We start from the raw sequence: 23,714 nt of genomic DNA on the forward strand, positions 1-23,714 counted from the left end.
TATTTTGTTATATCAGTATGAAGTTGTCCCTCAGACCTGGTACTGCAGCAGAATCAATGATGCCATTTCAAAATATTTGATTTTAAATGAAAGATTTCCATAAAGAATCCAACTGAAGTAAATAAATGTAGCATGAATTATTTTATTTTAACTTCACTTAAATTTAAAGGAACATTTTACATGATTATCGCTGGTTTAACTTTATTCTCATCTCATCAGAAAATCATATTTAAATGTATTAAACATTGGGAGAACATCAAAAAACTTCAATTACATTTTTACCTATGAGGTAATCCGTTTAAAAAGCAATGATAAAATATTGGCTGTAACCAATATTTTATATTTTAAGATCGTTAAATACTTCAAGGTCATTTTTTAAGACAATGCAGATAAAGTGTGAATAAAACAAATATTGAGATAAGAAATGTGTGTTGAAATTAATGCATGCTTGTCTTGCTGCTGATCAAGTCCTTGCAGCAGAGACTTTTCTTTTGACATCATCAAAAGAAAAAAAAAGCTTTTTTCTCTCCCTCTCAGATTATGAAGCTACCATAAAAAGAAATGGAGTTATAAAAATATTAATGTTCCAACTCATCAGAAATAAAATAAGATTATGTCACCTTCAAATTACTTGATGATCCTGTCTGGTGCATTCAAATCTGTTTTTGTCACGTCGTACATTTGGAAACAAACATGGAGACCATAGCCTGTATATTCATAACTTATTACCTAATGGCTTCAGCATGTCCCTCTGGCTACAGAACTACCTGGTAGTAAAACCTTATAATCTGTAGATTTGTGGCTATAAGCCATCACAAGTTGACTGGATCTTCTCTGCTGCAACGACTTGATCAGCAACAAGACAAGCGTGCATTTCTTAAAAAATAATCTTGAAGTATTTCACAATCTTAGCAAAGGCTCTAAGAAAATTTATGTTTGATGAGTGAACATTTTTAACTTGTGTTTTCCACCCCGTTGTAAGACATCATCAAATTGTGTGTTGTTCCTATCTGAGTTGTGCCTCTTTTGTTCCATCTAACTGGAGGCAGGGGAGCTCTAAAAACAGTGTGTGACTGAGTGAAAGCAGATGAGGGTCAAGTGCTAGCCCTTCTGATAAGGAAAATGAAATTCCTTTCCATTTTATCTTGTTAGAAAATAGCCCTAATGAAAGTATGCAAGATAGCATGGGGCAGATCACACCTCAGGCAGACAGAGATGACATGCATGAAAACAAGAAGAAATATTTGATTTCTCTGGAAAAAGAAACAAGAAACTATTGTCCCCTTTAAACTATTTATATATACCTAAGCAGAAAATTAAATCAGTCATTATCTCGTTGAAGCAGGAATGCTCAATGTGTAACTGCCAAACTTAGGAAATCCAATAGACGTCTGCGCAACTTGTTGAGAACTTCAATATTTGTGCTCAATGAAACATCTTTTGAAACTCAAATATTTAGCTCAATTAAAGTAAACATCTCATTCCATCTCGGCATAAGCTGCATCCGGATGTATTAGAGCAGCGCATGAATGTCTGTAATTTCTTCTGCTCTTTCAAGCCACAAGGCCCCTCCCCATCTCTCACTCCCACTTCTGTCATCTTGCAGAAGAAGTGGGGAAAGTCATTAGGCACAAAAAGGGGAGGAGAGAGCAAGTGGTTGCTATAGCCATGAAAGTCAGGGCTGAGCTCCACGCCACAGAGAGCTGGTGAGAGGACACCACAAGGGAGTATCTGCATGGGGAGGACAATACATTTTCAGCTTATTGAGCTGTATAAACAAATGGCTGACTGGTGGAGATGCTAGGTGTCATGAATGAGGGCTGAAAGACTTTGGAAAGTAGGTCTATGATGGCTTTTTATTGTTCTCAATGTGACTGCTGATTTCTGCTGACGGAAAAAATAGAAGCAAATGTCTTTTTTTTTTTTTTTTTTTTTTTTTTTGCTCATGTGATGTTGCATTGTTCCAAAGAATCAAAAACTGATCCCTACTTTATTTGTTTGCATCAAAGGATCAATAAATCCAGATGGGCGTCGGTGGAGCTTTAATGAGATTCCATGAAATTCACTTAAAGATGACAACGACCAGCTGGAGCACAGGCATTATTTCTCATCGACACAAAGTGGGGGATTTGACAAAAAACTGAGAACGATGGGCAACGCCATGCGAGGAGTAATCGCCTTGATTCCCACCGAGCGCTGCCAGCGCTACCTGGTGGGAGACCTGAAGGAGATGCCGCTGGACCGAACCCTGGACCTGAGCGGCCATCAGCTGCGGCGGCTGCCTGTCGCCGTCTGCGTCTTTGATGAGTTGGTGAAGCTTTACCTGAGTGACAACAACCTCAGCAGCCTGCCTGACGAACTGCAAGGCCTGAGGAATCTACAGCTTCTCGCACTGGACTTTAACTGCTTTGAGGAGCTCCCTGCAGCCATTTGTAGATTGCACCAACTCACTATCCTCTACCTGGGCAACAACAGGCTGCATCGCCTTCCCAGAGAACTGAGAGAGCTCAAGGAGCTTAACACTCTGTGGTTGGAGACCAACTGCTTCACCGATTTCCCCAAGGTAGTTTGTGAGCTTACAAATCTTAAGACGCTGCACTTTGGCTACAATCAAATACGCAGTGTGCCAAAAGATCTGAGGCGACTGGAGGAACTAAAAAGCATCTGGCTTGCCGGGAACCTCCTGACAGAGTTCCCTCCAGAGTTGCTTGAAATGCACTCTCTGGCTGTCGTCGATGTGGACAGGAATAAAATACGACAATTTCCGAACCTGTCTCACATGCAGGGTCTGAAACTCGTCATTTATGACCACAACCCCTGTGTTAATGCCCCTGTAGTGGGTGAGGGCGTCAGAAGGGTGGGCCGCTGGGCTGACAATTCAGACGACGAACAGGAAGATGAGGGAACCAAAGCACAGAGCGAGGACACAACAGAGATAGCAGAGGTTCCCTCAGAGGAGAAGCAAAACAATTTAGGGCAAGAAAGTAGCAATCAGCTGTGATGGGGCGTCAGAACCAGGCAACTTGAGTGGAGGCCGAAAACTAGTGCGTCACGAGGAGCATGGCCAACATAGAGGGCTATTGCCTCAGAATAGTCCTAAATGTTACCTGCAAGAGAATTAATCACAATTTTGGAAGTGGAAAAGTTTTGTGTGCCTTAAAATATTAGGACCGATGCAGAAACACACACTCACTGGCCGGTTTATTGGTAACTACTTCTGCCTTCAGAGCTGCCTTCATTTCTCCTATCATATATTAAACAATGTGTCTGAAACATTCCTCAGAGATTTTTGGTCAATGTTGACATGACGGGCATCATGAAGGAAATTTCTCACTCTACACATCCGACATGTACTCTTGTGGATCCAGATCTGGAGGACATCGGAGTAGTTAATTGTGTTAACAAGCAATTAAAACTGTGTACCTAATAAAGTGGCTGGCGAGTACACATTGTTAATAATTCCAGCAAATGAAATGCTTTTAGCGAGGAGGTTTGACTTCTTTTATTTTGAAGTGCAAGACAGCATTTCAAATCCTTTTTAACGGCATTTATAACTGCAAGTTTGTAGTTTTTCTTGCAACATTGTCTGTGTTTGCAGGAGAGCAATACATATTTTTCTATTAATCTAACTATGCACGTTGCTGTGCCATCTACTAGCTGAAAATCCAATCATCCAATGTCATCCCAACTCGCTTTGTGAAGGGGCTTAACTCAAAGTTAGGAAGCACATAAAAATGAGCTTTATTTCTAAAATAACTTCTGTACCTGCTGAGGCTAAAAAGAGTCTTCAATACGAGTGACGGATAGTCTGAGTCGTAAGCTGCACTCATTATCCAGGCGAATGCATAATTCATTTGATAAATTAGGACTGTGGCTTGGAGTAAAGGCCACTAATGGGGCTTAATATCATCACCCAAAGCTGTGGGTTTTGAAGAGCCAATGAATGCATGTTTGTATTTCCTCATTGTGCCAGGAAATGTTGTCTAAATGGAAATAAATGCCCCTCTGCACAATAGGATTGAATGCGTTTCAGACTTGCCTTTAATGAAGCACACAAAAAGACATTAAAAGGGCTACAAATCCTTCCATAGTCTAGGAACGTAACCATTTAAAGTTTAGGATTTCTGTAATTCAACTTTTCTCTCAATTTTGTACTTAGGTAGAAACTTACAAAATATTTTCTTCTTTCTGTGTGTGTTCTACAAAACTTTAGCATGTAGCTGTATTATTGTTGAAGGAAATAAAATACACATTCTTCGCAGTATTATGGTGTCGTTTTATTGCTATCAAGACCTACAGGCTGTTTGAAATTATTTTTGAACTTGATTCATGTTTGCAAATGCTTTTTCTCTGCGTAAATAAACAAAATGTTTGTCTATTTTATCTTTCCAAAAGGCCCTTTTTTTATCTGACCTTATAAAAAGAAATATGCAGTTCAGACAAAAATTATTTACTGTTTTGAAAAGGTAAAAATTTATGAGATACAGGCACATAACACCGTGTATCTGAAGTCGGAAACAGTTTGTATTCCAACACTACCTTCAACTTATTAGCTCCAATGGTAAAAATATAGAAAATCTAAAAATAAAGGAATGTTTTTAAATGCAATAATGTCACTCTGAATTTATGGTCTGGAAAATATCGCAAATATTTTAATATAAAATCACGGCCACAGTTATTTGGCTGAAAGCATCACATCCTCCATCACGTAGCGGTGGGAATCAGATGGTTTTCCACGTGTTCATCACTTTTTGCTACACATTAACTCGTCAAATTATTTGACAACTTAGTCAGTCTCATCTGGCCAAAGCGCATGGTTACAGTTAATTTAGCAACTTCACCGAAAACCAATGGCATGTAGATGACATCTAAACGTTGCTATGGAAACAAGCTGCCACCCATTGATGCAGATCTAACAGTGAGCTCACTCTTCCTCAGTCCAATATCAGCTCGGGTCTTCATCCAACTTGTCTAAACCGAGGATGCTTTATAACATTTATAAAACATCATAAAGCATTTATAATATTTTTATAAATGCAACACCAAAGCATAAAAGAAAAAAATAAAATAAAATAAAATAAACAAAGAGATGGTTAATCTTTACACAAAGATGAGGTCACAGGCATGTCTGTGTTTATTTTATTTGTTCAAACACATAAATAACATCTGTACATATTTGGAAAGATCCAACACATCTGCAAACATCTTTGGTACAAAATCTTAAATCCAAAACCACAACTCAGAGTAACCATAAGAATGAAACCCAACGTTTCCCTGACCAACAGGCTAAATACTTGAAGGCTTAGCCAGACAATCCCTACATCGCTTTTAGCAAGTGCATCAACTTCAAAACTGTAACTTCACTTATCCCTGCTGTACTACAGACTAACATTAAATATGCACGTTATAATAAACACACAATAAACAAGAGTGATTTAAAATGGTCTGAGAGTGTTGGTGCACCAAGTGCCAACTGGACTTCTGCAAAGACATGCAACAGGAATGATGATCGACCGCTGCTAAAGCACTCGAGCTTCAGCTCACCAATTACACTGAGACAGAACACGGCTTTGTTTTGCAAAACAGAAGAAGTCCCCATTGCTCCCCTCACGCTGGACCAAACTTTTTACAGACAGTTTGTAACAACAAAGACGCTTTTTGTTGAGTAAAGTTTCCAAATCAAATTGCTTTGAAAGAGCTTCTGCGAGCAAAAAAAAAAAAAAATCACATGCACCAGATCATTTTGTTTCAGCCGCATGCCACCGACATTAAACCAAGTCTGATTTCTAAAAGCATTTTAGTTGAACTAAAAAGGAATATTGTGATTTCAGAAAACACAAACGTGAACTAATTGGTCAGAGACTGGAAAAAAGGAAGATTTTTATTGATAGTGATTAGCAGATGAAATACTAAAACTACTACTTTTCTCTCCTATTACTAAATGCATCAGGATTTCTATAATCTTAGTCAATAAGTGCAGCAACTGCCAGCTTATGCTTTGCACTTCTTTGTGTTTTGTAAAAATCAGATAAAGGTTAGACATTCTTTCATGCACAAGTCTGAATAACTGTGTAATTTCAAGGTACTACCTCTACCAGGGAAACTACAGCACACGTTTTTTCCTCTTCTACGCATTATAATACTTAGTAAAAATCAAATTGGTCAAATTCTGAATTGAGCTTTGCAGACTTCAAAGGAAACAGAAATCGGAGTCGGCCGGAAAAGCCAGATCAGTGCACCTCTGGAAAACACTTTAATCCAGAGATTAAAAAGCAAGCAGGTTTGGTCACTTAAAAGGGCGTGTTGGACGACCGGCCGACATGCCTCCCGAACCGGGCAACTCAAATGCCACAAACATGTAAACTGTAACAGTGTTGGAACAAAAACAAAGTAGTAAACAAATCGAAACAGACACAAGACGATAAGATGCGACGCCAACTAAAGCAAGATGAGGCAAACAGCTTAACTTAACTTTATCAGACTGAAGGTTTGCTTTAGTCTACATCTACATTGCTGCATTCAAAGTGCTAAAGAGGATATGCAGTTGTTTTATGGTTTAGAGACTCATCCAAGGCCCAGGTCTGTGGCGAACTGCTGTCTCCCCAGTCTGAGACTGAAGGCTGCCATTCAACTCGTTTGACCCGTCGGTTTCCACAGGTCCCTCAGAATCATGAGACTCTTCTTGCTGTGTTTGTGCAGCTTCAGCCCCGGAGGCTCCTGGGATTACAGAGGGGCTCTCTGGGGAAGACTCTGACACGACGCTATTTCCCTGGAAATCACACGCCCCACTCATCGAGCCAATCACGGTGGGAGTGTAAAGCTCTTTCTGTGAATTTTCCCTCTCCATGCGCTTCCGAGCCTCCTCCCTCCGCCTCTGGATCCGGGTGGTGTCTCCCATCATGACCCTGACTCTGACCTGGTCCGGAGGCCAGAGCCCGCCCCACATGAGCTGCAGGTATCCGAACAGAGCAATGACGCTGAGGAAGGCAAAGTTGGTGGCCACTCCGATCACTGCCGACGTCAGGGGGAAGTTGTACAAAAGGTACCGTACGCCAGTGAAGTAGGCGTGGATGCGGAGCTGCGCTGAGTAGATCTGAATCAGCCTGGAGTGGATCTCAATGACTGCTCCCACGGTGGGGTGATAGGCGTTCGTCTTGTAATCGGGGTAGAGCTCCACTTCTATGAGTTGCTTCTGCTCAGCCATCCCGGTCAGGAGGAGAGGGGAGAAGAACAAAGTGCTCAGGGTTTGCAGGAGGCTGGAGCGGTAATGCAGCATCGTTGATCGTCCCACCGACGAGACAGTCGTCCCGCCTTTGGTGTAACAGGACATCTTGATCATGAACATTCCCAGCCGTTCGTTCACTGGAGACTCCGGCATCTCCAACTCAATAGACACTCTGTAAGGCTGGCCATTGGCCATCACCTGGTCCCTGTCATTCTTCATGAAGGATATGTTGGCTGTGGGGAAGGAGCACAGGCCTGGCTCTGTAGCATCACAATCAGAGGTGTAGTAGAAGTGCACAGGGGTGGAGAAGCTCACAGTGGGCATGTAGGAGTAGTAGAAGCTCCCGTAGAGAAATATGGACACCCACAGCAGCAGGCATAGGGTGCAGAAGAGGATGGCGGCTTGAAATAGTGTCCTTCGGGCTTTGTGGAAAGTCACAGCTGCCACATCCTGCAGCCAGTGGAGGAGCGGCCCCATCGCTCCCCCCATCGTGTCTGATCGGGAGCTCTTAGTTTGGACTGCTGATCCTCTTCGGAGCCCCGTGGATTGCTGCCTCTGTGGTGGATCGCTATGTTCTTGCATTAGTGAGTGGCTCCGATGGGAAACTGTAAAATCGCGTACCTTGACATCCCATGCCGACTTTGTTTAACTAGCTTCATCCTCAGAGTCCGACTGCTAATAATCTAGACACATTGTTGGTACACATGGCACCAGGAGACACTAATTTGTCGTCGAACATGGTAATATTTTGATCCATTTTCATAGTGGACGCTAACTGCTGTTAGCCGCACTGGCTGCTTAGCATCCGATGCAGTTATACAAAAGTGACTCTGTGACCCGGACGTTAATGCATCTAGAGCGGATATACTTCTTCCTTTGTGTCGGCCTTGAGTTGATGCCGTTTAGCTTCTACGGTCGACGCCAAAGAAGCAGTCCCATTCAATAGACACATTAATGGGGAAGAAAAGCCGCATCGCAGGAGGAGCCGTGGGTCGAAGGACGATTCTGCAACTTTCTCCACCTGGACATCGCGGCGGAAATTCCGGAGAGAGAGAAGAGGCGCCGTCGGGATCTGATGGTAATTTTCCTAGCATGTTAGCGGGGAAGCCCAACGCAAGGCTAAAAGAACGAAGTCTGTCAATTAAAACACGAACGTACTCAAACTTGTTGTATTTTTGTTGCTAATCAACGGCTAGTGTCACATAGCATGTTTCGTTCTGTATTAAAATGTCTAATTCTAGGGATTTATTTGCACAGCTAGCATGCTAAGCTAATGTTAGCGGTTAAGCTAACTGTGCTGGTTCACGTTTATTGGTAGGCCATTGGTGGATATATCAATCTCAGAGAGCCCAGATTTAAGAAAACAACATAATACCAGCAGTCTGGTGTCGTTTTTTTAAAATGGAGCAAAGTAGACTAAATTGTAGATGCTGTTATAATGATTAGATGTTAGCTAGCCAGTCTGCTAACGACTAACGTGGTTTATTGACTGTATTCTATTTTTCTGCCTGTTCGGTGCAGATGAACAAGACGGTGATGGGCACAGATTTGTTAAACAGACGAGCATGAAAGCGCCAACAGTAAAAGCCACAGGTGAGTTTAATTATTTTAATCCGAATAACCATGCCGATTAGGACAGTTTATGGGATTGATTCCTCGATTGTATGGAAGACTTAGTTATATTTCTTAGACCAAAAATACCATTCCTGGTTGAACGACGACAGAGAAGAAGTTCTAAAAGATGAAATTACAGATCCGTAAAGCCCAGTTTCCTTTGGGTCCTGCTGTTTAAGCATATGTTATGTTATCATTTGATGCTATATCTTGATACTAGTAACTGACAGTTGGCTTATTGTATGATAAAATGTACAATTTTGTAAGAGTAATTTAAAAAAAATATATATATACTGAAATTTTCAGGCACATGATCCGTTTGTCTGCTTGTAGTTTTTGCATATGCTTCTCATGTAGTAAGATATTCTGTTTTTCATTCTGACATAGAGGGTCTGTCGTTGCTCGGAGCCTACGAAGACAGCGATGAAGAAGATAGTGGAAGCCGTTCAGCTTCAAATTCTCAACACAACCAGTCAGCAGACATCGACAGTACCCTGGCCAATTTCATGGCTGTGAGTATATATACCTGACATCATAACTATAGATTGAATCAGTTTTTTATTTTAATAGCCTTCAAATTTAGTAAGACATTCTCTTTAGTTCTCTGGTTAAAGATAAGTTCCACAAATTTGTGGAAAAAAATAAGAAGGGCATGATGTCTTTTGTATTGCTTAATAACTCTGTTTCTACTGTTTCTCCCACTTCAGGAAATTGATGCCATCACAACTCAGCCAGCTGCAGACGACACAGCGGCTCCTGCCTCCGTTTCCAATGCCAACCCGCCTCGACCTGAGGTTAAAGCTCAGCAGCAATCTTCGCTGGATGGTCATGATCAACAAAGGACAGAGTTTGAGTACAATACGCAGTACTCCCTAGCCGGAGGTAGCTATATTTTCAGTTTATAGAAACATATACATTTTCAAAGGGAAGTTATTCTACATTGTACGACTTGTAGAAACCATCTTGTGATGAATTCTTCTTTAAAGGCAGCATTTAGATACAGTAGTAGCCCAGATCTAGCGATGCTAACACCCGATTGGTACCCAACCAATAAATTATTCTGTCAACAATTTCGAAACAACCCAACATGTGCATCATTTTGTATTCCAGTGGGTGTGGAGATGGGAGACTGGCAGGAGGTTTGGGATGAGAACTCTGGCTGCTATTACTACTGGAACACTCTGACTAATGAAGTGTCCTGGGAGCTGCCACACTATTTAGCCGATCAGGTGCAAAGTCTGGGACATTATGAAAACAGGTAAAACTAAAAAAAAAAAAGCCTTATGTTTTTTTACTGTGATCAACAGCATAGGTGTCTTTGAAGATAATGCTTGTTTTCTCCTTGTAGCACCAGTGTGAATGGGAATGGCACAGCTGGTGCAGGTTATTACGCAGAAGAAAATGCTGCTGCAGCAGCTTCATCTGCTTCAAAAGAGACAAAAGCGAAGGCGAGTGTCATTTATATTGTCAGTTTTATAGTAATCCTTCAAAATTTGTAACTATAATGTCTGCGTTTGATGCCAGCAGGAGATTGTAGAGAGTGTTGTAGCTCTGACAAGTGAAGAGGAGGAGCGTCAGGGAGTGGCTGCCTCTCTCCTTGGTCCGCTGATTCCTTCAGAGGTGAAAGAAGCAGAGGAAAAATGGAGGAAAAAGCTGCTGAAGGGATCAGATGAGACTGAGAACAGTTTGGATTCTGATGGAGAAGCTTCTAAGCCTGTAGGATCTCCCTCTATACCCTTTCTGGAATCTGACCCAAACCTTACAGTGCAGAAAGATGTTCCTATTAAGAAGTTGTCAGGAGACCAATCGGATGCCGAAGAAGAGGCAGAGGAGGACACGGTCGAACTGGAACTGGCTCTAGAAAGGAAAAAAGTGAGTTTTCCAGATATTATTGTGAGTTTAAAGCTGTCTTTATTTTCACCGCCAGACTTCTTGCATTAAGAAGCAGCAGACACTACACCAGCCGTGGTGCTTCTACTGAATATTTAACCTAGGAAAAAGTCTAAAAAATATGATAAATTCAATTGATAGTTTTGCATTACTTTTTAAAACATTTTCTTGCAGTTTGTTTCTCTCCTGTCTTTACAACAAAGGTGTAAATCTTTCATGAATGCCTTGTGATTTTTAAACCAGGCCTGCAACCAATGGTTCGCTTAACGTAACTCGCCGTTGTTACCCGTTTTTAGGCAGAGCTTCGGGCACTCGAAGAGGGCGACGGGAGCGCAGGTGGCTCCAGTCCGATGTCAGAGACCAGCCAAGATGCTGCAGGATCACGTGGGGCTCTGCTGAAGAAGAACCGCTGGAAGGCCGTCTTTCCAAGTGTTGCCAGCCCCGATTCTAACAGCAGAGGCTCAGACTTCCTGGACAACGCAGAGACGAGTGAGTTTAAATCTTTTATTCTGACATAGCAGCACCTCGGTGTATTTTAATTAGGATCTTGAAAATCTCACTGGGAACATTTGTTCGCATGTGCTTTTTAGCTCTGCCTAAAACCGAAAGTGTCGTAGAAGGAGAAGTAAAGGAAACGGACAATTCAGAGGAGACGGGGGTTTCAAAACTTCCCAACAAGGACGAGGTAGAGACCCCTGAGCTAAAGGTGAATTTAACATTCTCTTTACTGTCACATAAATATAACTTTGGTGCATCTCAGCATGTATTAATGCTAAATATGCAGTTTCAGATTGGAGAGCTAGCAAATACCCTAACTAGCAAGATGGAGTTCCTGGGGATAAACAAAAAGACCATCTCAAACTTTCACCTGCTCCTGCTGCAAACCGAGGTGAGAGATTGGCTCCATGTTCCGGCTCTCAGCTGTGACCTCTGAAATATTTAGCACGTTCTGTCATTAATTTTGCACAAGCCTGTATCAGATTTTAATATTTGAACTCCTCATAATAATCCATCACTGGACGTGCCTCTATGGAAGCCTACTGCAATTACTTCTTTCTCATCTTCCCCGTGGCGCTTCTTTTTTTAGACACGGATTGCTGATTGGAGGGAAGGTGCTCTGAACGGGGCCTATCTTCGACGCAAGCTGCAGGAAGCTGCTGAACACATAAAATATTATGAACTTAACGCCACCCCTAAAGGCTGGTCCTGCCACTGGGACAGGTACGCGCTCCTTACCTTTCACATCTATAACCTCCCTCGTCCCCCAGAAATCTTACGCTGTCACAGCAGGCCCTCAGTCCCCCGCTCTATGCCGAGGTTGCAGCCTTTGTAACATGACTTGGGGGAGAAACTTAACCTGTCCGAGTGGATTACCAGAAATAGACTTCAGGTTTCTGTGGTACAAACCTTAAGGGAGCATCCGCTCTGAGCCAGCCTGCTTCCTGTTAACTGGAGCTCCCACAGAGAGGACTCCATGTCCCTGTTACTGACTGCTCAGCCCGATTCTGGGTTCATTCGGTGAAACATTTGGGAGGGGGTGTATGTTAGGGGGTTTCGTGGGAGAGCTTTGCACTTTACAGGACTACGACTCCCATGATGCAAAGCAGACAGAGTGAGACCCGGGGGAGCGACAAGTGTCATGCATCAAAGTGTGAAGATGGAGCAATGACGGGAATCCAGAAGGTCAGACCAACTCTATTTTATCTGTCTTCCTGTTTTTCATATATTATTTTGAATCTTTTTTTTTTAATGTTTGTTTGTTTGTTATTTTTAATGTAAAATGAATGGATTGTGTGATTTGTTATTTCCTGACGTGTGATGGCTGAACATGATAACGGTGTTTCCTCCCTGGTTTGTTCCTGAATCTGGGAGGGAATGGTTGTCTAAAACAGAGCAAATGTGACAACCATGATGTGAGCTGCTGAAAGCTACTTTCGGGACCTAGAGATGATTTGTTTTACATTATTTATTCTTTAAAGCAAGGTGGGTCCTCTATCCACACCCATATCGACACCACAATTGGGCCCTTCTCCTGGACGGCAACCATTGCTGTCCATTACAAACATTCCTGCTCCCCTGTTGTTGCCATTTTGCCTACTTCCTTGCCCCACCGTCACAGGGTGATCATGCCGCTCTGCCAGTTTCAAGGACAGCGGTTGAGACGGTCGTTTTCTATGTCTGTTGTTCCATTCTTTAGAGAGCACAGGCGGTATTTCTATGTGAGGGACCGGACTGGTGCCTCCCAGTGGGAGTTTCCAACGGAGGAGGACAAGACGGAGGACCCAGTGGACTCTCCAAGTACACAGAATCTGAGCCAAGAAGAGACAAAAACATCTGGACCAGCTGGTGGGGCTACAGGTCAGCGTTGGCAAAGCATCTAAACCTGTAGAGTTCTGTGTTTGTATTCGTTATGCAAGTAATTTTATTATGGAACATATAAAATGTTTTTAACTTTTTTTAAATTAGGAAAACCTAAAGGTTCTGTTAATGTTATTTAAATAACAGCACTGTACAACGCTGACATATTAGCGCTGCAACTAACAACAATTAATAATCATTGTGACGATTAATCGGATCAAAGGTTGGCTCACTCTGAGGATTTTTCATTTAACCACTCAAGTCTTTTTTTTTATATATATTAAAAATATTAGAAATGCATTAAAAGATGCCAATAAATAATTTAAATCCTTTTAAATTGTTCTGCATGAAAGTCAAATGGACATCAAAGTTTATCTTTGCCTTTGTTGTCGTTTAAAGACGTTGCTTTAAACGACAACTATGACGTCTCCACCTGACTTCTGTTTGTTTTCCTTCTCACTTTTCAACAGAATTCTCGTCTGCTGCTCCACCTCCGCCTCCTCAGCCCAGTTCGTCCTCCTTCTGGTCCCCGTCCCAGCCACCCCTTCCCAACAGCCCTCCTCCACCCTCCAACGACCCTCCTCCCCCTCCCCTCCCTCCAGAGTCACCCCCACCACCTCCCCCGCCCCCCGACAGCGATGGAGAGATCATGGAGGTTGAGATGGATGTGGACGACGACAACGAAGAGGAGCCGCCTGCTCCTGGAACGGAGGAGGACGGCAGCGGGAGGTGTGGCTCTGTCAACATGAAGGTGAAGGAGCAATCACTTAATATATTTTTTTATAAGCTAGTTTACATCTGATAACTAAATAACCTGGTCTTTTTTTCTTGATACAGATCATAGAGTCGGCTCCTTTTGGAAAGGGACTGAAACGGAAAGCTGGTCAGGGGAGTAAAACTGTTACCATTGGCAGCAGTCCCATTCTTTACACTCAGGCTCCTGTTCCTGCAGGTAAACACAGTAAAAATCCTCCACGGTATTTCTCCTCTCCCCCCCCCCCCAAACTTTTTAAAATTTTAATGTAATTCCCGATTAGTGCAATCATTTCAAACGATTAAGCAAAAATCTCTGAGTACCATTCGTCTTTATTCAGCCGAGACCTGAGATTTTTCATTTTCTGCAGCACCTCTAATGCCAGCAGCAGCCTACTGGGGTATTCCGGCTGTGGCTGCCCCTCTGATCCCCTGCGAACCTCCAGCCCCACCTGTACCAGTGCTACCTCCTCAGCCGCCGCTGCCTCCCTCCCAGCCACCTTTTGAACCTGCTGCAGCCAAACCTTTAGCTGCAGACAAGACCAAGAAAACAAAAAAGGATAAGGTTGGTGTTTGGGGGAAGGGAGGAGAAATGGATCAGGCTATGTATCAAATTAAAAACCTGCATCTTCATCTAAGGGCTTTCATTCATCCATCTGTTTGTTAATCTATGCATATATTGATTATTCATCTGATTGTTTCACTGTTTATCCATCCATTCATTTATCAGGCCATTCATTCACTCACAAGCTAATCCATTCATCTAAATGTTTGTTTGGCCTTTTCTATATACGTTTTGCTCATTTTACCATAATTTGTCCATCCTGTCGTCCTCTGATCCATCTGTCCTTCTTTGGCAAATTGTCATTTTGACTCCATCTCGTCGACTTGTCACTTTATTTTGTTTTCTACCCGTTATCCTGACTTTTCCATTTTTCACTTATTTGTTTCTGTAGCCAAAGAAAAGCAAGACAAAGATGCCTTCGCTGGTGAAAAAGTGGCAGAGCATCCAAAAAGAGTTGGATGAGGAAGAGAAGAGCAGCTCCAGTGACGAAGACAGAGATCTGCTCAACAAGAAGAGCATTGAGGAGTGGAAACAACAGCAGTTCGTGACGTACGTCTGTGTTACCATGAGCTTGAATCGGTGCTTTTCAAATTGTTTTTCTTCTCTAGGTGGTTGTTTTAATGCTTGATTTTCTTGATTTTTCAAGGGGAAAAGCTTCGAAAAACGCCAACTTTGAGGCACTACCAGAGGACTGGCGGGACAGGTTGAAGAAAAGGAAGTTGATGAACAGCACGTAACACCTGCCGATTCCCACACGCTGCCCAGGCCGCGTTTGTAAAGCCGCTCCTACCTACACCATAAGAACATCCCTCTGAAGAGATGCAGATTTGTTTTACTATCAGTGGAGTTTCTTAGCTGTCCTATGTTCATATGAGACATTTTGAAGCCCTTATATGGCAGGCCATTCTCATCAAGGGGGTTTGAATGTCCTGTTTTTGTACGAGATCTGTAAATGTGCCAAACGTGCTGAGGTAATAGGTTCTCCTTTTTATAGCTCAGATGTCCACCAGTTTGTTTGGAAGAATTGTCTATTTTAAAGTGTGTTTTTACATGAGGAAGGAAGGAATGGGCCAAATTTGTGAGATGGGGAGGGATTGTCCCTGGTCTTGTAAATTTTGTAAAAAGTTATTAAATTTTTTTTTTTTTTCAAATCTGTTGCTGTTTATTTATTTTTCTTTAAATCTAGCCTTTTATTATAATTAATGCGAACAGAAAATGCCAAAAGTTTAGAGGAAAGACTGATAATGGGCTAAACAGAATGTTTATTTTATTTTCTCAATGCATTGCCTTTTTTAAGAGACGGTAGCATGTGCAATGTTTTTCTTTTACCTGTAAGAAAAACAGGTAAAAAAGGTTCTTTTACCTGTAAGTATGGAGTTGAGAAAATTCCTAATAAGTTAATTGCAAAAGTAATTAAAGAAATAGGTTTACTTATGTAATGAAGTTAAAGAACAAACAAAGTAAAAAAGAAAAAAAAACAATGTTTTTGCTGCAGGATACACCGAGGGATAACTTTTGTATACATTTTATTTTGGTATCAAACTAGTGTACTTATGGCTTGTACTTCGCGACATTGGTAAGGTTTGACCGTACGTATCCATGGAGAACACGGTGTTGTGCTATTTTGTTGCCTAGCAACGTCGAGAATAATTTTCTGGGTGTTTTCAGTCCCACGGAGCACTTAAAGGAAAATATGCCTACCGAGGTAAGTTGCTACGAGATTGTGAAAGTCAAATTTTGCTTAGTTTTCTTGGCATAATCTAACAAAATGTTAGCATTATGGAACAACCGGTGGGAAATAACCGTGATTTCCTTAAGGTAATTGTACCGATTGGGTTACGTAAAGATGGATATTCGTTGAAACATGGAGGCATGAGGAAAGTTTTATGTTATTCTTTCTAAAATATTTGTGGTCGAGTGTTTTAACTAGTTTCCCAAATTACAGCTATAATACATCCATTTTCTTTTACTCCCTTGTCCCTAAAGGGGTCGGGAGGGTTGCTGGTGCCCATCTCCCGCTAACGTTGAGAGGCGGGTTCACCCTGGACAGGTCGCCAGTCTGTCGCAGGGCAGCAATAATACAGAAAGAAGGAAATAAGCAACCCTATTGTGTCTTACAGTAGCTTAATATGCTATTTATCATTGACAGTGATTTTGTAATTGTCCACCAAACACGAAGCTGCGTCTACGAAAACAAGTTACAAGTGCAGTGTTCTTTCCCCCTACTTTTTCACATTTCAATTCATACCTCAAACTGATGATGTAGTGAGATTTCTACGCGATAGACTGACACAAAGTGCCAGTGAAAATTGGAGGGCTGTTGGGGGACAAACCTTTTTTACCTTCGCAGGATGTATTGGCAAACACTAAAACATCTGGTGGACAAATAATTTATTGGAGGAGACTAGACTGCACATTTAAAAAAAAGGGTCCTTTTATTAACCAGACTACCAAGAAAAGTAACCCAAACTGTCAGCAGGTGGCAGTGTTACCTCGTGACAGTCACTTTGGACATAAGTAGTTTATGAAGATGAAAGCGGCAAATGTTGCACACGCTGGTCGTATAATTCCTTTCGTAAAATCTTGCTGAATTCAATAAATTTAATGGAGATTTTATTTACAGTCTCAGACAAAGAGAACACCAGCCGCCGCAGGCGCCGTCATCAGGAGTTTATGGAAAACCTGCAAGACGTTGGGTCCTGACGAATCCAACTCAGAGGAAACTGAGGACGAATTAGCGGAGAGGAGGCAGTGTAAGCAACCTTGTGTGTGTACTATTTGTAACTAACATTTAATAACTCATGGATGTGTGGAATTAATAAAGTCACTGGGTGAAGCTAGAAGAATGTGTTGCATCACTTTGACCAAGATTACAGGTTATTAGATGCGACTCATCTTTCAGCAGTATGCATGAATCTGAGTCAGACTCTAAGGACAACGCAGCTGCTCTTAAACTTCCATGGTGGTCAGCCGGTTTTCCTTCTAAGGCCACCGTCTGATCTGGTTAACTTCCCTCGCCCCCGATGGCCAGTAGAGTGTGAAGTCATCAGCGACAGCATCCAGCACATAGGTAACATTTCTCGCTGTTTGACTTTTACAACCTGGTTAGATGGAGACCTATAATTACTCAGAGAGGGATTGTTTTTTTTGTTTTTTTTTTTTTAGAATGGGAGCCACCAGAGCCAGAGCCCTTTTATAAGCCCGCACACAGGGAGTCCCTCCTTCCAGCTGCTGATGGGCCAGGGAATGTCGTGTACTGCTCGGACTTTGGTAACTATGGGTTTGTTTTTTTTACAGTCATCATGGCGCCTAAGGACATATTATCTGACAGTTACACACACACTCTATTAAATCACACGTAACAATTTTCACGACAGAAAAAGTAGGAAGGTTTTTCAGTGATTATGATGGCTTTAAATCATTTTGGAAAGAAAAGTGCTTCCTCAAAGGGCTTTACATTGTCACATTATCAGTTTAGTTTACAGAACACCATCGTTTTTAATTCTGTGTTTCTTCTTGTCATATCTTTCTTCATTATTTAAGCCGCAAAGCATTTATATTTCACCTGCTCTCGTGTTGGAGGAAGCAGGGGCTCCACCAGTTGTGCCAAGTTTCTTGTCACACCCCCAGATATTAGTCTTGAATTTGAATCGCGCTTCGAAAGTGGCAACCTTCAGAAGGCCGTCCAAGTGTGAGTCTCTTCGCTCTTGGCTCATTTTGTTTTTGTCTTTTTACCCCTGAAAGTTTGCATCAATGTGACAACAACTGAACTCTGTATTCTTGTTTTTCTTGCTTGTGTGTGTACTAGGGGCGCCTTCGACTATGAGCTCACGCTGCGTACAGACATGTACACTGAGAAGCACACGCAGTGGTTTTACTTCAGGGTGAGGAACATGAAGGCTAAAATGATTTACCGCTTCACCATAACCAACCTGATGAAGGCGAGCAGCCTGTATTCCCTCGGCATGAGGCCGCTCCTGTACTCCGAGACGGCGGCGGAGAAAAATGGAGTTGGCTGGCATCGAGTAGGGTCCAACATCAGATACTACCAGAACTGCAGCGAGGTAGCATCAGGATCCGCTTTCAGTCCACTTAATGTTTGCAAATTCTGTTACATTACATGGCAACAAAAAAATAGCACGTATTTACTGAACCTAGATGAAGTTATTTTTGATGTTTTGTGCAAGGTTTACTTTTTCTTTGGGATGTGTGAATAGGCTGCAAAGTATGTGTTTTTAAAAAATTTTTTTATTAACCTTCATTCTAGAATTGCCACATGTTTATGTAAAACTTATAAATCTCAACAAATGATGGTATTTTCCACAAGCAATGCAGGTTTTACAGCTCTAATCTGGACAGATCTTATGTACCAATGTCAATGGACTTTAATGATGTGTCTGGGCAGGATCCAAACGAGAACAATGACACCGGCGACCGCCTCTACTCGCTCACCTGGACTGTCCGGTTCCAATATGACTCAGACACGTGCTACCTGGCCCACTGCTACCCCTACACGTATTCACGGCTGCAGTCCTACCTGAAGCAGATAATCTCCAATCCAGCAGTAGCGTCGTACTGCGAAGTGCGGACGCTGTGCCAAAGTCTCGCAGGGAACGCCGTCTATGTTATTACCATCACATCCAGAGGGAGCAGCCCGGTCGAGGTGAGAAACAAGAAGGCTGTGGTGGTGACAGCGCGAGTCCATCCAGGGGAAACCAACGGATCCTGGATGATGGAGGGATTTTTAGACTTTCTGCTCGGAGACTCAGATGACGCTCAGGTTCTCAGGGATAACTTTGTTTTCAAGGTGCGCAGTTTATTTTTGTCAGCTGTAATCCAGTTATTACTAAAATGCTTTGAAACTTCTCTGTCATAATTTTTTTTTTTAATGTTTCGTTTTAATTGCAGGTTGTACCAATGTTGAACCCAGATGGTGTTGTGGTGGGAAACTACAGGTGCTCACTGGCAGGCAGAGACCTCAACAGAAACTATAAAACGCTGCTGAAGGATTCTTTTCCATGTGTTTGGCACACCAGGAACATGGTCGAAAGGTAATAAGGCAACCAACTATTAAATGCATTGGGGGAAATATGTTTAGAATATCCTTCTTTTATTAATCACAAGTGGATATTGTAATTTTCCAAGAAACTAAATTTTGTGTTTTCCTGAGCCGTAATCATTTACATGACAAGAAATGAAGGATTTAATTAGTCCACTCCAAATGAAATTAATCTACAGACCCATTTAATAAAATAGAATATTATTGAAAAACCCATTTATTTTAAGAACGATAACATTAAATGAAGCACTTTATATAAAATAATTACACACAGATGGATGTTTGGAAACCACTAGCAGCTACTGAAAACGTGACATAAAATTTGAATACTATGTCACAACAATAGAAAAAAGATATGTAAAAACAAAAATGTGGGCGTAATGATAAATATGTTTAAAATCTGCTTAAAAGTTGTTTTCAACAAGTATTTTTAATCTGACAAGCAAGACCCAAGACCCATTCTAATTAATTTAATACGACTGTATACAATGATTTCTACTTTCTGAAACGAGGGGAAATATATTTAAGCTTTTCCACACATTTCAACACAACACAGAAGACATGATTAAACTCTACCAGAGCTTGCAAGTAGGTCTTCAGGCCAGCGTGAATTTTATGGTGCTGCTCTTACACATTCGAGCCCAATCCATTATGAATTTCTTCCAAACCGTTCCTGCTTTACTGTTCTCTCTCTGTAGACTTATGGCTGAAACAGAAGTGGTTCTTTACTGTGATTTTCACGGCCACAACCGCAAAAACAATGTGTTCATGTATGGATGTGACAGCCACAGCAAGCTGTACAAGTTTCAAGAGAGGGTCTTTCCGCTAATGATGAGCAAGAATGCAAGCAATAAGGTAACGTAGTGAATGTTTTGCAGAGTCTTAGGAGATAAAGCTTTAAACACTGCAAACATATTTCTCCGTATTTGTGATTCGTCTGAGGAAAGTGTGTTCAGCATCAACACCTAAATCATTCTCTCAGTTCTCCTACAAGAGCTGTAGGTTCAAGGTGCAGAAGAGCAAGGAGGGAACAGGGCGGATCGTCATGTGGAGACTGGGCATCAAGAACAGCTTCACCCTGGAGGCCACCTTCGGAGGATCCACTCTGGGTAAGTACGGGCTTCCTGTATGTTTTCATGCATTCATAGATGTGCATGTCACACAAGGTGCTGCAGTATTTTCTGCTGTTGCTTTAGATGACAGAAAAGGGACCCACTTTACTACTGGAGATTTGAAGTCGATGGGCTTTTACTTCTGTGACACCCTGCTGGACTTCTGCGACCCTGATCAAACAAAGGCAAGAAATGAAGCAGAATACACTTTCATGTAGAAACACGAAGTACTAATGTACTAATGTGAATTTTAAACTGCGCCTTGTAAAGGTGTATACATCCCTTAAACTCTTAAACATTGTTCATATTACAACCATATTGTCAATGAGTTCTGTTGGTACTTCAAACTTTTTCTATTTTTTGTGTGTGAAAACCTTTTGGAAACCTGAACTAGATATGGGTTGCTTTGTGTTTGTGCATAACATAAAATCCCAGTGCATAGATGAAGTTTGGGGTCTGATCGAGGCCAAATCTGGTAAAGTTGAATGGATATGTTTACTTCTGAAGGGCACTGGAAATGACCAACGGATAGTTTTGTTTTTTTTTCCCCTGTTCATTCTTACTTCAGGTGGCTCACTGTTTAGTAGAGGCATCAACCTTATTGAAAAAGGAGGACAGGAAGAAAATGAGCAAGAATCTGGAAACTGATGGTAGCTTTTCAATGTCTGACCTGGAAACCAGGTAATTTTACTATGTTAAACTGCAGCCAACATTCGGGGAAAGGGTTTAGTAAACGTGAATTGTGCTCTCATTTAGCTTGTTTTTTTGTGTTTTTTTTCATTGCTTTCTCAGCACGAGTGGCTCCAATAGTTCAGATTCAGACGGACTTCCAGTTCATTTACTGCACCAGCACAGAATTCTAGAGGTATCCTAACAAATTCAATTTATTTGAACTGAAGTCTATTTTTAAATCGCCAAGCAAGAGCACACAGGCATTAAAGTTTGGTTTGAATCATATTTGATCAATTTCTCGCACATGCACCTCTACTCTCTCACTCTCTCTCCCTTTCAGAAAACTCATTTTAAGAAGAAAAAGAAAAAATTTAAAACTCGTAAGGAAAGAGACCGACTCCAGCCAAGCAGTGCGAGGAGTAGGTCACTGACAAAGATTCCGGAGGTCAGCAAATACACTCTTAGGCTTATTATGCTGTATTCTTTTAACATGTTAATGTGTTCACAACTTCCTTCACGGGTTATCAGTAAGCTGTTTTTGCAGGAGTCCTGTCTTTCTCCTGAAAAGGTGGATGAAGTAAGAAGCCAAGAGAAACCTGTTGGAGGACAAAAGAGAGGAAAGGTCAGGTTTGTGGGATAGGAGTATCCAGATCACTAAAGTGTGCAATCTTGAAAAATAAGAGCTGTACTTTTTGTATGTAAAGCAGAATGACCAGAAGGGAAAATGTGTACTCTCATCTCTAGCCAATCATTCTGAAGAATTCAGCCAGGTAACAGTGTGGCAAGTCAAAGATCTCAAACTCTGACACCCGATTATCTTCTATTCTTTCTGATACTATTGCTCACTCCCGCCTTTACGATGTTGAATTATTTCAAAGGATACATTGTGTTTTAGGAGGACAGTCAGGACAATGACTGCATCTCATGCATGCAACACAAATTGAAGCATCTGTATGAAACCACGGCGTACATGGCACCTCCATTAGGTACTGCTACTTCTTATAGACTCCAGACGAAACTGGTCTTTTAGAATGTTTCAGGAGTCTGAAAAGGTTCTCTGTGGTTAAGGATTCGTACATCTTCCTCGCTTCGCAGGTGATGAAGCGGGTAGCAATAGATACAGCCGCCCCCCTCTCTCCCTGAAGGACCCTGCGCCACATCCTGTTCTCATGCAGCCCCCGCGCTGTACGCCACATTTGTCTTCTCAACAAGGTAGCAGAGGCATGTGTGGATGTTTAATGTCACGCTTTTCAGTTGCAGTCATTTGGCAGTAAATTGGTTATGTGCTCTTTTAGGGTCAACTGTCTTTGTAGCTCCATGCAGGTAAAGCCATACAGAGGAGTTATGTTTTCAAACAGCACAGGATGTTGAATGTGTTCGTTTTTATTGGTTTGTGTGTCTCCTCTTTGGCAGGTTTCCCCAATCTGGGTTTGTCAGAATTGTTCCGCCCATTCCTCCATCCGCTTCCGCATCCAGGAATTGCCAATTTTTCAAAGACAAACATGTACAGTGGATCTCTGGTAATTTTCCATCTAAGAGTTTCTCTGCATCGGTCACAGAAATAACCAGAGCCCGCCATAGAAAAGGGACCCAAAAGCATTCATCTGAAGGTTCGTCCCAACATATTTTTTTTTCTTTGTAGTACCGGTCAAATTTATTAGTACCTCTGGTAGAGACAAGTAAAAACCTTTTAAGCCACATTTCTTTACGAGGGCAAAATCCCATATTAAAAAATAATTGTTTTTACAACCCCAATTGCAACGAAGTTGGTATGTTATATAAAACATAAAGTGGGACAGGAGTAACACTTAGCAAAAGCTGAAATAACTTATGTAAAATCAATTATTTATAAAAAGTAAAAATTTTCCCCGTTGAATGATTGTTCCCAATTTAAAGTTTGAAAACCTTTTGAGTTTTGCAGTGGGAAATTATGCTAAACATTTTTTACCAGAGCTCCCAATAAATATGTCTGGCACTGTATTTAATTCAGTTACAATTTTTTATTTTTTTACCTTGTTTTGTTATTATTACTTTATACCCAAACATAATTCTATACCTCTTAGCTAACATCTCCTTCAATATACTCTAATTTCCAGTGGATACATCTTCGTTTACACCTCTCATGGATCAAACCCAAGGGGTCTCGCAACACGGGCAACCCCTTGAGAGAAAGTGAGGTATTCAACAATTTATTTGAGCCTGGGCAGAAGCAAAAGGGAAAACTTTAATCTGTAATCTATGTGAACTCCCTTCAATCTGTCTCCTTGCGATCACCTCAGTAAAAGACTTTATTTGCATTTGTTGTGGAATACATAAATATGTTCCCACATATTTCTGTCTCTTCATCGTGTAACTTTTCCAGAGCTTTTTTTTTTAAATTAAAAGCTTACTATCAATATATTAACAGTAGTCAGCCTGAATGGATGGACGGTGGACGAATAAAAACGTAAAAACAGAATCAGTCTG

At 41.5% G+C, this 23,714-nt stretch overlaps 4 protein-coding genes and 1 long non-coding RNA gene across 7 annotated transcripts; 3 read left to right on the top strand and 2 right to left on the bottom strand.

Moving 5' to 3' along the window:
- Positions 1 to 696: 696 nt before the first annotated feature.
- lrrc10 (leucine rich repeat containing 10) lies at positions 697 to 5,763 on the top strand. Its single transcript, XM_008411610.3, has 2 exons — positions 697 to 1,837; positions 2,010 to 5,763. Exon 2 carries the CDS (start codon positions 2,150 to 2,152, stop codon positions 2,999 to 3,001), a length of 852 nt encoding a protein of 283 aa, XP_008409832.2. The 5' UTR covers positions 697 to 1,837; positions 2,010 to 2,149; the 3' UTR covers positions 3,002 to 5,763.
- On the bottom strand, positions 5,112 to 7,807 carry bscl2 (BSCL2 lipid droplet biogenesis associated, seipin). The gene has a single exon (XM_008411608.3). The coding sequence runs from the start codon at positions 7,805 to 7,807 to the stop codon at positions 6,557 to 6,559; it is 1,251 nt and encodes a 416-aa protein (XP_008409830.1). The 3' UTR covers positions 5,112 to 6,556.
- Positions 7,808 to 8,171: 364 nt separating this feature from the next.
- fnbp4 (formin binding protein 4) lies at positions 8,172 to 15,552 on the top strand. Its single transcript, XM_008411609.3, has 17 exons — positions 8,172 to 8,303; positions 8,747 to 8,818; positions 9,227 to 9,351; positions 9,547 to 9,721; positions 9,950 to 10,097; positions 10,188 to 10,287; positions 10,367 to 10,711; positions 11,026 to 11,218; positions 11,320 to 11,435; positions 11,514 to 11,618; positions 11,817 to 11,950; positions 12,927 to 13,087; positions 13,558 to 13,838; positions 13,925 to 14,039; positions 14,212 to 14,405; positions 14,797 to 14,954; positions 15,052 to 15,552. The coding sequence occupies exons 1-17, from the start codon at positions 8,180 to 8,182 to the stop codon at positions 15,140 to 15,142; spliced, it is 2,637 nt and encodes an 878-aa protein (XP_008409831.1). The 5' UTR covers positions 8,172 to 8,179; the 3' UTR covers positions 15,143 to 15,552.
- Positions 15,553 to 15,915: 363 nt separating this feature from the next.
- agbl2 (AGBL carboxypeptidase 2) lies at positions 15,916 to 23,706 on the top strand. Of its 3 annotated transcripts, none has more exons than XM_008411607.2 (21): positions 15,916 to 16,110; positions 17,029 to 17,158; positions 17,308 to 17,475; positions 17,571 to 17,675; positions 17,949 to 18,096; positions 18,214 to 18,469; positions 18,811 to 19,212; positions 19,314 to 19,456; positions 20,163 to 20,319; positions 20,447 to 20,573; positions 20,661 to 20,761; positions 21,145 to 21,257; positions 21,369 to 21,441; positions 21,589 to 21,693; positions 21,793 to 21,870; positions 21,953 to 22,018; positions 22,144 to 22,234; positions 22,344 to 22,460; positions 22,544 to 22,571; positions 22,662 to 22,858; positions 23,345 to 23,706. In XM_008411607.2, exons 1-21 carry the CDS (start codon positions 16,099 to 16,101, stop codon positions 23,422 to 23,424), a joined length of 2,697 nt encoding a protein of 898 aa, XP_008409829.1. In that variant the 5' UTR covers positions 15,916 to 16,098; the 3' UTR covers positions 23,425 to 23,706. The 3 variants fall into 3 exon arrangements, with proteins under 3 accessions (XP_008409829.1, XP_017160803.1, XP_081464166.1); XM_017305314.2 differs by having other exon boundaries at positions 15,919 to 16,110; positions 17,311 to 17,475; XM_081608040.1 differs by having other exon boundaries at positions 15,921 to 16,110; positions 21,956 to 22,018.
- On the bottom strand, positions 19,495 to 20,772 carry LOC145551968 (uncharacterized). The gene is made up of 2 exons (XR_014087870.1): positions 20,681 to 20,772; positions 19,495 to 20,588 (listed from the first exon to the last, which is right to left on the bottom strand). It is a non-coding gene; the product is annotated as an uncharacterized LOC145551968 (long non-coding RNA).
- Positions 23,707 to 23,714: the final 8 nt, after the last annotated feature.

This window comes from Poecilia reticulata, chromosome 6, assembly GCF_904066995.2.
Source record: "Poecilia reticulata chromosome 6, P_reticulata-male-v2, whole genome shotgun sequence".
Taxonomy (NCBI): Eukaryota; Metazoa; Chordata; class Actinopteri; order Cyprinodontiformes; family Poeciliidae; genus Poecilia; species Poecilia reticulata.